At 35.3% G+C, this 15,113-nt stretch overlaps 1 protein-coding gene across 7 annotated transcripts in view; it reads right to left on the bottom strand.

Moving 5' to 3' along the window:
* RBM27 (RNA binding motif protein 27) overlaps positions 1-15,113 on the bottom strand; it is an 82,082-nt gene that overhangs the window by 42,610 nt on the left and 24,359 nt on the right. For 5 of the 7 annotated variants that reach the window (XR_009539616.1, XM_060143903.1, XM_060143905.1 and 2 more), the window contains exons 7-10: positions 14,032-14,319; positions 11,636-11,770; positions 3,425-3,589; positions 1,374-1,523 (exon numbers count right to left, since the gene is read on the bottom strand). Coding sequence is in view for 6 of the 7 variants with exons in the window: in XM_060143903.1 (XP_059999886.1) it covers positions 1,374-1,523; positions 3,425-3,589; positions 11,636-11,770; positions 14,032-14,319 (738 nt within the window). In the remaining variant the exon portion in view is untranslated. The remainder of the gene's footprint in view (positions 1-1,373; positions 1,524-3,424; positions 3,590-11,635; positions 11,771-14,031; positions 14,320-15,113) is intronic. The other 2 variants (XM_060143906.1, XM_060143907.1) reach the window with 1 other exon arrangement.

Raw genomic sequence — 15,113 nt, 5'->3', positions numbered from 1 at the left:
AAAGCAAATACCAACCCAAAACTGCACGTTATATTCTGAGTATTCTCCATAACTTTAGCGACTCCACCAAAAGTAAAATCAGCAGCAAAGAATAATCACTGTGGGGCTGAAAATACGAACTTCCCACTAATTTCAGGTAATTTGGTAACAATATATGCATTACAGCACAGAAAGTAAGAGCATATTCTTTGGAATTAGATAAACCTGGGTCCAAATGCTAGTTCTGTCATGTATAGCAGGGGTCTCCAAACCCCAGGCCAAAGACCAGTAGCGGTCCACACAGCAGGAGGTGAGCGGCGGGCTAGCAAGCTTCCCCATCGCTCGTGTTACCGCCTGAACTATCCCCACCACCACCCGCTGCACCATCCGTCTGTGGAAGAATTGTCTTCCACGAAAACTGTCCCTGGTGCCAAAAAGGCTGGAGACCGCTGATGTATAGAATAGAATAGAACAGAAAAGAATTAATAATGGGCAAGTTCTTTAACCCCTCTTCGCCTCAGTGTCTATATATGAAAAAGAGAATAAAAATAGTACCTCATTTAAGTTGTTGGTAAGGAATATTAGAGATAATAATACATTAAAAAGGATTTAGTTTAATCTTGACACAAAACTGTTAACTGGTAGTAGCAATAATGTCATAAATGGCAGTAAAGAAGAGTTAATAAAATCAGGATAAGAAAGAAGGTAAGAAAAGGAAAATTGTCCACCATATAATTAAATCAGGAAAATATCCTCAGGATGGCACATGGCCAGTCACTCAAACTGAAATTAAATACTGGAAATCTAACTATAATAAGAAGTAAGAAACTGGAATCTCATCAAACGCTTTAACCAAACTTTGTTTTGAGCGGAGGTGAAAGGATGGTATCAACCCATATTAAAGGCAATGCTTGCATTTAATCTTTTAAGATTTGTGGCTATGCTTTATAAAGGTCCTAACATATGGTTTTAATCATAAATAATAGTCAAAAGATAATTTTATCATAGTGTTTAAAATTCTCAATGTTACTACTGTGAAGCACAGCTCTTAAAACACAAAGTAGGCCATTAAATGATTAGTTCTTTGAGGGTGAGGGATCATGTCGTTTTTCTATATCTAACATCTAGCATAGTGCCTAAAATAGCCTAAAGTCCTACAAAAAGAGCAATTAATTAACACTAGTATTATTTTTATTTAAAAATAAATATAAGCAGAATATTTTTATTTTATTTATGGCTTTAAAGTAAAATCTGGAGATATTCAAAAGCATTTGAGATCATTACACAGCACCCTTCAAAGAGAGACTGTTGAAAGTATTTTTAGACCTTAGTGAGGTCAGAAATACTATGCCCAAATGACATTTAGCATGAGAAAAAGTTAACTGCATTCTTACCTCTTGGATTTGCATCCATATCTCCAGAGGTTAGGCCAATCAGGTTTGGGCGCTGTGTCTGTGTTCTTGAAAAAAACTGCCTATACTGAGATCTACCAGAACTGGTAATACTAGGAGCTTCTGGATTATAACCATCTGGTTCATAGGTATCTGAGGGAAAACAAAACAACAAAACATGAAACAAATAACAGTAGTTAAATAATTTCCTATTATAAAATAACCAGAAAAATGAATTTTCTTCAACAAATATATCAACCCATATATATTTCTCTCTTTGAATTATAGTATATAGATAAACCTATTGGAAGTCAAAGAAACAAAAATGTTCCAGTCACAAAACACAGACATGTAAATCCATTCTGAATTACTGATATATTTCTGGATTCGTTTACCTAGCCATTTTTGTCCTCTATATTAATCACCTAATGCAAACTTAAATGCACATTTTTAAGAGAAATTTTCACATACATGAACGCCATATACAAATGACTGGCTGGGTTTCCTCTGTTATCACGTCTCACCTAATTTCTCGGTGTTCTTTTAATTGGGGGAAAAAACCAATCTATTAATTTGGTTATCTGCTTTTCTTTTTTTGGCCGCGCTGCGCAGTATGTGGGATCCTGGTTCCCCAACCAGGGATCAAACCCACGCCCCCTGCATTGGAAGCACAGAGTCTTAACCACTGGACCACCAGGGAAGTGCCTGGTTATGTGCACTTTAAACTGGAGAGAAAAGAGCCAATTTCATATGTAAAATATATCTCAAATGTTTGATTTCAAACAGCTAAATAAGATACATTTTATGTTTATAAATGTAATCATTATTTTACTACCACTCGCTTCATCAGTGCCACTTTTATCATGTTCTCTGTGTTTTCTCTCCAACTAAAAATTTATTTTTTTGGCCACACTGTGCGTGGCATGTGGGATCCTAGTTCCCCAACCAGGGATGGAACTCACGCCCCCTGCAGTGGAAGCACGGAGTCTTAACCACTGGACTGCCAGGGAAGTCCCTAAAAATTTAATTTTTAAAATTCTTATGCTAAATAAATATTTTGTTAGTGTTTAAAAAAAATTCTGAATGTGTTTATCTCCAAAATATCCTTTTCATCGTACATAAAATGAAAGAAGGTTAAGATGGAGTGAAGATGCCGATTCTCACAGTTGTGATTTATCAATATAAATCCTTGCATCTTTTTTTCTTAGTGGAAAAACCTCCTTTGTTGCTCGTATTAGGTTTCAGCTACAAGATAAGGTACATTCAGATCTTTATTACTAGCCAATTAGTTCTATAATTCAGAGTATAAGATCAGCAAATTATGATTTAAAAGTTTTCAGCTACCACTTGGTACTCTTGACAGAAAAATCTACGCTAAGGCTGCAGAAAGTTTTAAAGAAGTTACATAATCAAATAGCCTCGATCTGATAATTCCTGGGAATACACAGAACCCTAAGAAACTTGAAAGTCCTTTAGTTAATCATGATGAACTGAGATCTAAACGTAAAGTGAGAAATGTTAAAAACCTCATGAGACACCCTCAAAGCACTCCATAGATCTTCAAAATGTACATGTCAATAGGAGGGAAGAGTTTTCAAGAAATCACATTATACACAGCCATTCCATACAACAAGGGACAGATGGGAAAAAGACATTTTCATCTATGATCAGGAAGAAACCAGATGTTTTTGTTTTCTTTTAAAGAAAAATTAACCTAGTTTTCTTATAACATGTAACTGATTAGAAACCATTCAAGTAGATACTCTCTTCCTATCTATCGGATTAGAAACTAGTTCAAGGAACTAGCATGACCTTAGTTACAGAGGCATGGAAAGTAAATACAAAGGACACCAGAGATGACAGACACACAGGAGACCTAATCATCTAGGAGCCACTCGGCACAAACCAAAGAAGCAGAGAAACAGAAAATAAAACTACCTAGGAGTTTTAATGGGAATCTGTGAGAGCAGATCAGGATACCAGATCACCTCTTAGGTTGGCCAGTTTATGGTACAAAAGATCAGAGGTGGATGGCCATCTGTAGCAAAGCTTACCTGGGACCAGAGGGGTGGGGCTGGAGACTGAGGTATGGTACCCAATGGAGGATCCCATGAGGTTTCGAGGTGGCACCAAACGAGCTGCCAACAGAGGAGGCGGTGTCCCCAACTGAAGTCGCTCAGATGCAGCAGCACCATGTTCACGAGAGTACATGGGCTGTCCTACAGAGGAAAGAATAGGAGGGCAGCTGGGATTGAGAGTCACAAGCTTCTCGTAAGCAATGATCTACTTCCTGAGACTTGAGCCAAGAACAGAGAAAGTATACCAATGGGAACTGTACTCAAGAAAGATGTTACTAAGATACTTTCTAACTCAAGAAATAGACATGCAACTGGTTAGGATGCATTGAGGTACAAAGAGTAAGAATTAGATAGTGTGACTGCAAAACGACCATTTTTTATAATCTTAAATGGAATAATTACGTGCTGATTTACCCAAAACTGAACAATCAACCATATCAAGTTATTAGACAACGGAACCTTGAGCTATTTTTCATGTAGAGTTTTGTATCCAATGAGACATGTGGTTATCAAAGCTGTCATACCCATTTAAAAAAAATAAAAACACTCCTCCCCAAACTCATAATTTCAGGTATGCACAAACTATACTCCCTATCTGAGAGCAGAAAAAAGAAAAATAATAAAGGAACTTAAAAAAAAGAAGCCCACCACAAGCATACCCTCAGAGAATAAGAAATATTCAAAAGAAAAAATTAAACAAGACAGTGAAAATTCGTTATCCTACTAGCAGGTGGATAACAAACATAGAGAAAGAAAAAAAGGAAAAAATCCCAGGTGAACAGACTAGCCACTGTACACATGAAATTACCTCAGATATTAAGGACCACTTTTGGAAAGAAAGCACATTTAGAATCTATATTTATGGATGCAAGAAATGTCAGAAACAATGAAGCCAAATTCTGTAGAACAAGATTAAAAAAGACAAGGTATCAAGGAGCAAAACCCCCCTTTGGTTGGTTATTTAATAGTATCTTTTTCACTGACTACCTCGTATGAGACCTATTTTTAAGATTTACTCAATATTTTATATCTAAAGTCAGACAGACATTCACTATGTGACACAAAACAAAGTGAATTTAGAATTTTTTTATACCTGATGAAATGTCCTTATAAAGTGAACAATCCAGAAGACTATTAATACACCTTAATAAGACAAGTCACAAAGCACCACTTGATTTCACAGTAAATGCAGAGAAGAAACAGATGTGCTAAACTTTACTACCCTTCTCTTCCTATATACGGAGCAGAGGAGGTGACACATCATACTGTATAAGCAGACCACATAACTGGGGGCTTAGCACCAATCCTTTCAAAACTGAAAAAAGGATCAATCATTACATTGCAAAAACAATTTAACATATCCTCAATGATCTGAAAATAGTTTTAAGCATGACCTACTGCAGAGAATTCCTTGCAGAACGCAGTAGTGAGCTAAAGAGAAAAATGGGAAGTACAATCTCAGTCCATATGACTAGTTTAAATTTATGATACAGCACTCAATGTACCATGTGTATTTAATTAATAACTGTCTCAAAGTAAATTAGAAACTAAAAGGCTACTTTGTACAATGTCTTTTTAAAACGAGTGACAAAGAACATGCATTCAGACACTTCAGAAAGATGGCTGTTTATTCAAATGAGCCCTGATTTTCTTTAACAACATCTATTCAGGTCTCTAAATAGTATTTCAAAAAGAAACAGTTCCTCAGATAAAAGGCTGATTCTAGGACTGGTTAGAAAACTTCTAAGATGGGCCTGGTACACCTTAGTATACCCTGTCCCTCCAAAAGCAAGATGGCTACCAAACACTAGCATGTCAAAAACGAAACAAAGCAATCTGCAGAACCAACATGAAGAGGCTCCCCATGGTCAAAAACTAGACAATTTGAACATCAAAAAGGGCCATAATGGGGTGAAACATACCAAACATTAGAAATCCATGAGTTCTTTATGATACTTAAAAAAAATACAGTGGTACCTCTGGAAGATATTAGGAAACAAACTCATTTTCTGAAAAGTGATAAATGAAAGGACACAAGCATTTATCCTGTCTTTCCTGTAAAAAGTGAATTTCAGGTTAAAGAAATGGTTAACTCCCAAGTTTCACTTTGTAGAATGCCAGCCAATAAATGTAGAAGAAATAATAGAATTAGAGTATCACACTTTTATAACCCCAATGCAACAAGAGATCTAGGCAGGGATCACAAATAACCACGTGCAACTTTTTAAACGGATGCATCAGGATGAAAACACCTGTACACAGTGATCAATATTTGTAACACAGAAAGGAGACAACTTGGTATTATGTACATCATGATATACTGCAGTAGGAAGTACAAAACCCCATCAATAAAATATTCATTCAAAATGGGGGGGGGGAGCAAACATGACCCTAATTAAGTCTCTAGATCTAAACCTCTAATTTACAGGAAATACAGAGGATAGAGGAATGTGTTAAATAACACCAGGGGATGCAATGTGCCAAGTCCAGATTGTGGAAAAATTCTTCAGGACAAATGATCTGTTCCTTCAACAAATAAATGTCAAGGAGAAAAAAAAGAGGTTGGAGAAACTGTTACAGATTTAAAGACTTTAAAAAAATAAAATAAACAAATAAAGACTTAAAAACATATTAACTAAATGTAATATGTAACCTTATTTGGATCCAGCTTCAAATGAACCAGCTATAAAGGAACATCTATGATACAACTGGGAATAATGAACACTGGTTGGATATTTGACAATAATACCTGTTATAAATATCTTGGGATTGTGATTAAAGTATAGTAATTGTGTGCATGTGTGTTTATCCCTTATCTTTTAGAGGTATATAATGAAGATTTTACAGATTAAATGTTATGTTTGGGACTTGTTCTAAAATAATCAAGTCAGGAGTGAGTTACAGATAAAGCAAGATTAACCATGTGTTGATACATGTTGAAGTCACTAAATGAATAATGACAATTAACTACACTATTTGCTCTCCTCTTGTATTTGAAATTTTCCATAATAAAAAGTTTTTAAAAATCAAATTGGTTGGGCTTCCTGGTGGCGCAGTGGTTGAGAGTCCGCCTGCCGATGCAGGGGACATGGGTTCGTGCCCCGGTCCGGGAGGATCCCACATGCCGCAGAGCGGCTGGGCCTGTGAGCCATGGCTGCTGGGCCTGCGTGTCCAGAGACTGTGCTCCGCAACGGGAGAGGCCACAACAGTGAGAGGCCCGTGTACCGCAAATAAATAAATAAATAAATAAATAAATAAATAAAATCTAGGATGTTATATTTTACTATCACTCTTTCACATACCCAGTACAACGAGCCTAGCAGTTACAAAATATTTCTACTCCTACTTCTTCAAAGAAGCAGAATAAACAGGTCAAATTTAAGGCAGAAAAGGGAGTATACTTTAAAATAGTCCTGTCCTGTGCAGGGGGAAGGGGGAACCCACAAAACCCAAAACCCCAAAACTGTACACTGAATTGGTGACTTCAAATTTGGGTAAAATGTTTAAGTACTTCAAAGGAAAGAGTTGATTTTAATAGGTGTTTTTCCATACAATTCCAACTACGTTTCATTATTTAAGTCCCTTTCAGAGTATTTCGGACATCTTAACTCCAAAAAAACCAAATTTCAGAGCTTTTTCTAAATTATAACCATTTCTGACATTAAGTTTTAAATAGCATTACCAGGAGCCCCATGTATCCTACCCAGTTTTCCAGTGAGGTAATTCTTTTTCTTCTTTTAACATTCAACTGACCTCTTAAAAAATGAGTGATAATTACAGACTAGATGAAGGTTTTATTTTGGGCAGAATTAGTTCCTTTGTTACCTGTATTTCTGAGGCACTCTGTTCATTTAGTTTTAACAGCAAAATACACTGTGATTGATTTTTGTGGGTTTGTAATTTTTAACATATTTCTTTCCCACTAACAGATTTTTAGCTTCTTAGGAGAAAAATCATTTCTTATTCATCTGTATATTCCCAGTACCTAGCATTCAGTAGACTCCTATTCTTACCTCCAAAAATCCAGATTTCATTTTTCTATGTTTATTTGGGTCCCTATTGACATAATTTTCACAACTAAATACCATTTGATATGCTGTTCTTCACTTACACACATTTTCTATGCTGTGAATTTTAATGATAGTTTCAATGACCAAAAAAATCTGTAACTTAAACTTTCCCAACTTGTAAAACTTTAAGAATAGCTTAAGTTCCCTATTACATTGCAAACAGACATATAGCTTTTTCACTTCATTTGAACTGAAGCAAGTTCTAATTTTCTTGAAATTATAAAGTATAGCTTAAAAGTAAACCTGAACAATTTGAAGAATTCAACTTATCTGTCTCAAAGGTAATTAACAAAAAAAAGATGTTTTAAAATCAACTGAATAGAAAGATACAAAAAATTTATAAGTAACAAACTACACTCACCAAAAAAAATTTTTTATGTTTAGATTATCAGAAACCATCTCCTAGGTTTTCAAATTTCTCTCTAAATTTTGGAATCACATTTTAACTTTTAAGAAAGGAAGAAAGCAGTTTGCATAGTAGAGTTTTAAACTTCCCAATATTGAATATTCTATAAGTTTCAAAATGTTCAGTTGCCCACCAACTAAGTCTCTTTATAAACAATGACACAGCATATAAGACTATCTTCTAAAGCACTAATTCACAAATGCCAATAGGAAGCTATTGCCCTTTACTGGTCTGAAACAAAAATGGGAAAAAAATGTGATATTTCATAAAGCCAAATTTAAAAGGACTGTCATTTATTCTGAGTTATTTGGTATAAAAATGTATTTTTAAAATCGAAATATTAGATGTCTTCATATGCAGTCCTTAACACAGCAAAATAAGAAGCTGCTAACTGTACTGGTCCCCCAAATTTTCTTAGAAATGTTATCAGCCTCTGAAAAACAGAAACTTGAAACTTCAGTTCTAAAAGGACTTTACTGATATACCAAAAATAGTCTGGCTTTTAAGAAATAACAGAAAAATCATCTTCAAACATGAAGTCAGACATTTTGTTCATCTTGGCTCCCTAGGGTGTAGCACAATGCCTGGCACATAGTAGGCACTCAAAAAATATTTGCTGAATTAATATCAGGCTAAGTCATTGAAATAAATGGTAACTGCCAGATATTTTTTCATTAAAATCAAAATGGAATTTTTGTCATACTGAATGAAGTCAGATGAAAGAGACAAATATCATATATCACTTATATGTGGAATCTAAAAAAATGGTACAAATGAACGTATTTACAAAACAGAAACAGACTCACAGATGTAGAAAACAAACCTGTGGTTACCAGGGGGGAAAGGGGTGAGGGGTGGGGAGGGATGAATTGGGAGATTGGAATTGACATATACACAGTACTATATATAAAACAGATGACTAATAAGGACCTACTGTACAGCACAGGGAACTCTACCCAATACTCTGTAATGACCTATATGGGAAAAGAATCTAAAAGAGAGTAGATGGGGCTTCCCTGGTGGCACAGTGGTTGAGAATCTGCCTGCTAATGCAGGGGACACGGGTTCGAGCCCTGGTCTGGGAAGATCCCACATGCCGCGGAGCAACTAGGCCCGTGAGCCACAACTACTGAGCCTGCGAGTCTGGAGCCTGTGCTCCACGACAAGAGAGGCCGTGATAGTGAGAGGCCTGCGCACCGCCATGAAGAGTGGCCCCCGCTTGCCACAACTAGAGAAAGCCCTCGCACAGAAACGAAGACCCAACACAGCAAAAATAAATTAATAAACTCCTACCCCCAACATCTAAAAAACAAAAAGAGAGTAGATGTATGTATATGTATAACTGATTCACTTTGCTGTACACCTAAACTAACACAACACTGTAAATCAACTATACTCCAATAAAAATTTAAAAAGAAAAAAAAAGCTGTACTTCAGGGCACAAAATTTGATATACATTTCCCCATAACTTATCTGAAATAGAAAATAAAAATCTCATGCTGGGAAAAAAAAAAAAGGGAACTTTTATAGAGTGAGTCACAATGTTAAATTTAACAATATTAAAATAAATGGTAATCGCCAGATCTTTTAGAAATTAAAAACAAAATGGAATTTTTATTGTGAGTCACAATGTTAAATTTAACAATATGAAAATGTGTCATCTGCAAAAGACTCTCAGATAAATAAAAGGCATTAAGAAGTAATGTTAAGAGCTGATTCAGGGGGGAATAGATAAAACAAGACTGATCAACATGAAACATGTTGAAGCTGGGTGATGGGAATGTGGCAGTTTATTATACTACCTTCTTTATTTTTATAAAATTTCCCGTAATTAAAAAAAATGAGAGAAGCAGTAAAACAAATACGCACTGCAACAAGACACTATAGTAATTAGAAGACGGTGAGATACTAAAAGTGAAACAGTATGGACAATTACTTAACTATCAGATGTGGTTTCCGTTCTGAAGAAGCACAGCTGAACATAAGATTTACATAAATGAAAAGAAATCAAATAGTAGGCCTACGTACAATTATATGTCATTACGTAATAAATGCTTTTTGGTACTGTAGGAGTTCAGAACAGAGCAGTAATGTTCCCCATATACTTAGAAGATCTGGGTCTTGCAAAAACAGGAGAGGGAGTACATTACTAAGAATGAAGACAGGAAAACAAAGTTGAGTCATGACAGGGGCACAGACAGGGTTATAATTGGCCTGACCACAGAAAATACACATGGGGGAATAGTGAAAAGAGACTACCAAGAAGTGAGGAATAGATTATAGAAAGAGAAGCCATAGAAAGGGGTTCATCTATGGTTTAGGAGGAAATAATGGCCACTGAAGAGTTCTCATAAGGAACTGTCATGGCTGGTTTTCTTAGGCAGACTAGCTTAGCAGCATTATGTGGTGTGACATGGGGGCAAGATGGGGGTGAAACGTAATGGACTCAAGAAGATTGTAGCAATAATCCGAAATGTGAAGTGATTCAAGCGTGGATGAGGGCAGAAGCCACAGCAGGAAGAGACAGAAAGGGATGCTTCAAAGAAAAAGAGGAACAATTTTTCGATTAACTAGATATAAAAAAGCAAAGCAATGAGTCAGTCATGTCAGGGTTTCAATTCTAGGTGATAAGGTGGGTGTTATTTCCATTAACAAAGAAAGACAAGCATTGTGGAGGTAGTAGAGACTTAAGGGAAGATAACAGGTTTGATTTCAGAGAGGCTGAAATTTATGGAGACAATGATAACTACAAAATTATAATAACTATTCCTTACGTGTAACTTGCTAGGTGCCAGATACTATTCCAGATGCTTTATAGGTATTAATCCATTTCTTCCCCAAAACAACCTTAATGAGGTGAGTAATGTTATTATTATTTCTATTCTACAAAAGAGGAAATTAGGATACAAAGAGGTTAAGTAACTTGCCTAAGGTCACAATGACACAAGTGATGGAAGCAGAATTTGAACCTGGGCTTAATTACTTTTCTAAGTTGCCTCTCCAGGTCATGACAGAGATGAAGAAATGTTTATGATAAACACAGTTACAAAAAAAGATGAATTTATCTATAAAGTTACCTAGCTCTGTAAAGAAAATCTCACAGTCTGACATTTTAAACCACCAACTACCTTATTTTTATGTTTTTGAAGAAAAATTTTTTTAAGCCTTAGTCAACAACACCAACAACAAAAAAAAACACTTAAGAAATAAAAGAGAATTAGGATCCAAGAAAAACATATTATTACAGTTAAACATAAATGTTACAAAACAGCCTAACCACTAAATATTACAGTTTAAATGATGCTATCTTCACTTCAGCATTAAAAGTTAAATAATTAGGTGTATTTTATCGGACCTTTTGTATACTCTTAGGAGATAAGCCTTATGTTTTGGAAATTCAATCAGAGGAACAATTTTTGAACAGAAGCTTCAAAATAAAATTCCTTTAGTGGAGGAATGTTGCTACTCTACAGCAGAGTAGACTTCTCCAATACAGAAGGCCTTGCCCTTCTCTCCCATTATCACACAAAATTAAAATACAGTTATATATCATAACCACACACTAAACTGCCCTTTAAACACACATATAATTTTTATATAGCACAGTCCATAAAAACAGAAATTAATTGTATTTTTTTTTAAGTGTAAGACTGTTCTGAGAAAACTTGGCTTTTCTATACCCTAGCAATTTTAAATCAAATGTATACTTACGTTCTGACACTGTATAAAGGAGGTTCTGGGGTAAGGGAGGAGGTAGTCTTGCTCCCACTGGTGCAAGATTGGGCACTGCACTTGTCCCAGGCTGATCACGGTTGTTTATCAAGCTTGACTGCGTTATAGGTGGTCCTACAGACAACCAAAAGTGAAAGGTAGAGCATTAATGTTTCCCAGCTAATAAAAATACTCACTACACCAAGTATTAATTTGGATATTCACACTTAAAATACCTACTTTGGCTTAGAACAGAATTAAGGAATTTGATATGTGCAGGGTTAAGCACTGGGTACATAATTAATTTAAATGACATTTTAGTTCTGTAACGGACGAAACTAATCTAGGGTGGAAAAATGGCAGAACTGGTTGCATCTGGAGGGGCAGTAGAAAATGGCTACCAAGGGACCTGAACAAACTTTCTGCGGTGAGAGAGTTCTACAGAACTCTCAAGTTAATGATAAACATGTTTAAGTGTACTGATGTTACAACATACCGTGAAATGGCATGAAAACTAAACATGGAGAGATCACATTTTTAGTTAATTGTAGAACCTAGATGCTATTTGTTTCCTTGAAATTTTTCATAGCAAAATGTTGGGGGGAAATGACATTCTTAGATTTAACTTTTAAACAGATATGTTCCCAAAATGAGGTTAAGATCTTTTATTGTGAGAATTCCTATACATCAAAGATGGCTTTTAATCTGGGAAATAAAATCTCACCTTGAGCTTCATAATTATACCATTCATGTGACAATATTAAATACTAACAAACACTGTTAAAATAACCATATTGCTATTGACCAATCTATGCATTAAATGTCTCCGAATCGTTATCAACTTTAATGAAACGTGTTCTATAAAGAATATTACTGCAGGAAAGCTATGTGATGGGTACATGGAATCATGTTAAACTATTTTTGCAACTTCTCGTGAGTTTGCAATAATTTAAAAAAATTAAGATTAAAAAACCCCAAAATTGAAAAAGTACAACTTAAATAAATTAAATGGCAACCATTTTTAAAAATAATTTGCTAACTCTTAAAATATTAAATGTCTTTGGGTAGATATTTCCTTATGCCTTTGTACACATGTAAACTGACTGCCCCAGAATTTTTTCAGTTACATTTAAAAAATTTAGTCTTATTTCTGTTTCTGCTAAACCAGCAACTGTTAAGTAAGTTGTTTTTTTTTTTTTTTGCGGACGCGCAGGCTCAGCAGCCATGGCTCACAGGCCCAGCCGCTCCACAGCATGTGGGATCTTCCTGGACCGGGGCACGAACCCATGTCCCCTGCATCGGCAGGCGGACTCTCAACCACTGTGCCACCAGGGAAGCCCCAGTTAAGTTTTTTTAAATGATCATTTTTAAACATTTCTTACTCTTAATTTTGGTGGATGTGGTAACAGCATATTGATTTTTTTTTTTGAAGTCCTTATCATTGAAGAGATTCATACTGAAGTACATACTGGTGAAATGCTATGACATCCGAAATTTACTTCAGCAAAAAGAAAAAATAAGCAAAAAAATTGTGTGTAGGGAGGGGGAGGAATAAATGAGACAAAAACAGCTGAATATTGATAACCACTTAAGTTGGATGATGGTACATAGTATATTATTATTCTACATCTGTGTATATCCAAAAATTTCCATAGAGGGGAAAAGGAATGGGACGAAGGCAGTCAAAAGACACAAACTTCCAATGATAAGATAAATAAGTACTAGAGATGCAATGTACAACATGATAAATATAATTAATGCTGCTGTATGTTATATATGAAAGTTGTTAACAGAGTAAATCCTAAAAGTTCTCACCATAAGAAAAATAATTTTTTTCCTATTTCTTTAATTTTGTACCTATATGAGATGATGGATGGTCACTAAACTTATTGTGATAATCACTTCATGATGTATACAAGTCAAATCATTATGCTGAATACCTTAAACTTAAACAGTACTGTACATCAATTATATATCAATAAAACTGGAAGAAAAAAAGAAAATTTCCATAATAAAATGTTTTAAAGATTATTTCAATACTCTTGCAGAGATTTTCTTTAAAGACGGAAATTTCACTGAACTACTGGCATGTTCTTTTTTTTCTGACCTCTTCAAAACACTGGCTTTCTTAAGATGCTATCAATTAGCAAGATTCTGACTCCAGGTCAATATAGATTAGACCACTATTGATAAAATTTACACTTGGAGGTACTACAAATAATGCAATGTAACACTGGATAGAAAAAAAAGAAAAACATCTTAATTATGGGAATATATTCCAAATTCTATTAATAATTTATTTTTCAAAAACTTAAAATCTAGTGTCAAGTTAGGTAAAAGGTATGGATTCTTCTAAATATAATTCTCCACTAAAGAAATATTCAACATATACTTACTTGGTATGGGAAGCACAACAGAAGGCGGAGGCTGGCCATGTCCTTGAGGAACAGGAAGTCTCATACTGTGGCCAGGACCTGGGCCTGGGCCTGGGCCAGGACCTGGACCTGGGCCTGGGCCTGGGCCTGGCATCGGAGGCATTAACATTCCAGGAGGTGGTGGAGGAGGAAGCCCAGGAGGAGGCGGAGGGAAAGGAATCATGCTTGGCAAAGCAACTTCATCAACAACCAGGGGATCATTTCCATGATCAAACTGACAAAGGTCACCAAGTACACAAAATCCTCTTTCTGTAAGAAGATAAATCTTATTATGATCTACCCAGAGTTTAGAAAACAAACAAGTCCCTGAAACACCCACCAATCTCATTTATGAGGTGTTTTTTCTCCAGGGAGTCTAAAGCCTTCTGAGTGTTACTCTGTTAACCATCGCATATCCCTGAGGTAGGGGCAGGTGTACTCTCTACTTTCTATACTGTGAGACTACACTTTGTTGAGATAGCAAATAACTGGATCAAAAACAGGCTACCAACCACTATTAGATTAACACATTCGCTATTGAGTTTTCGTAATAAAAATTCAGATATTTTAAATAACAATTTAACGAAGGTGGGGAGGGATAAGGAACTTGAATTAGATGATCTACTTTCAACTATCTACTTTCATGCTATTATTCTAAAGCAACCATTCTTGCTACATCTAGGAATTGAAACTTTAAAGTATTCAACTGAGCATTATGTACCAGGTTATTCACTGCAGCATTGTTTGTAACAGCAAAATATTTGTAACACCTCAAAAGTGCCATCAAAAAGAAACAGGTTTAAACACATTTTTGTACATACAGAATACTAAGAAGTGTAAAAAATACTGAGGAAGCTCTTTATATATTAACACAGGATGACTCCAGAAAATACTGCTAAGTGAAAAAAACATTATGAATAGTATGAATGAAGTATGAATAGTATAGAGTATACTAGAATTTATGTAAAAAAAGAAAGTGGGGGAAATATATGTTTTTGTTTATGTACACATGCAAAGACTATGTTTGGAAAGACACAAGAAATTGACAGCATTCAACTGTCCTT

The sequence above is a fragment of the Lagenorhynchus albirostris genome, chromosome 3 (genome assembly GCF_949774975.1).
Source record: "Lagenorhynchus albirostris chromosome 3, mLagAlb1.1, whole genome shotgun sequence".
NCBI lineage: Eukaryota > Metazoa > Chordata > Mammalia > Artiodactyla > Delphinidae > Lagenorhynchus > Lagenorhynchus albirostris.
This window is presented reverse-complemented; position numbering and strand designations above follow the sequence as displayed.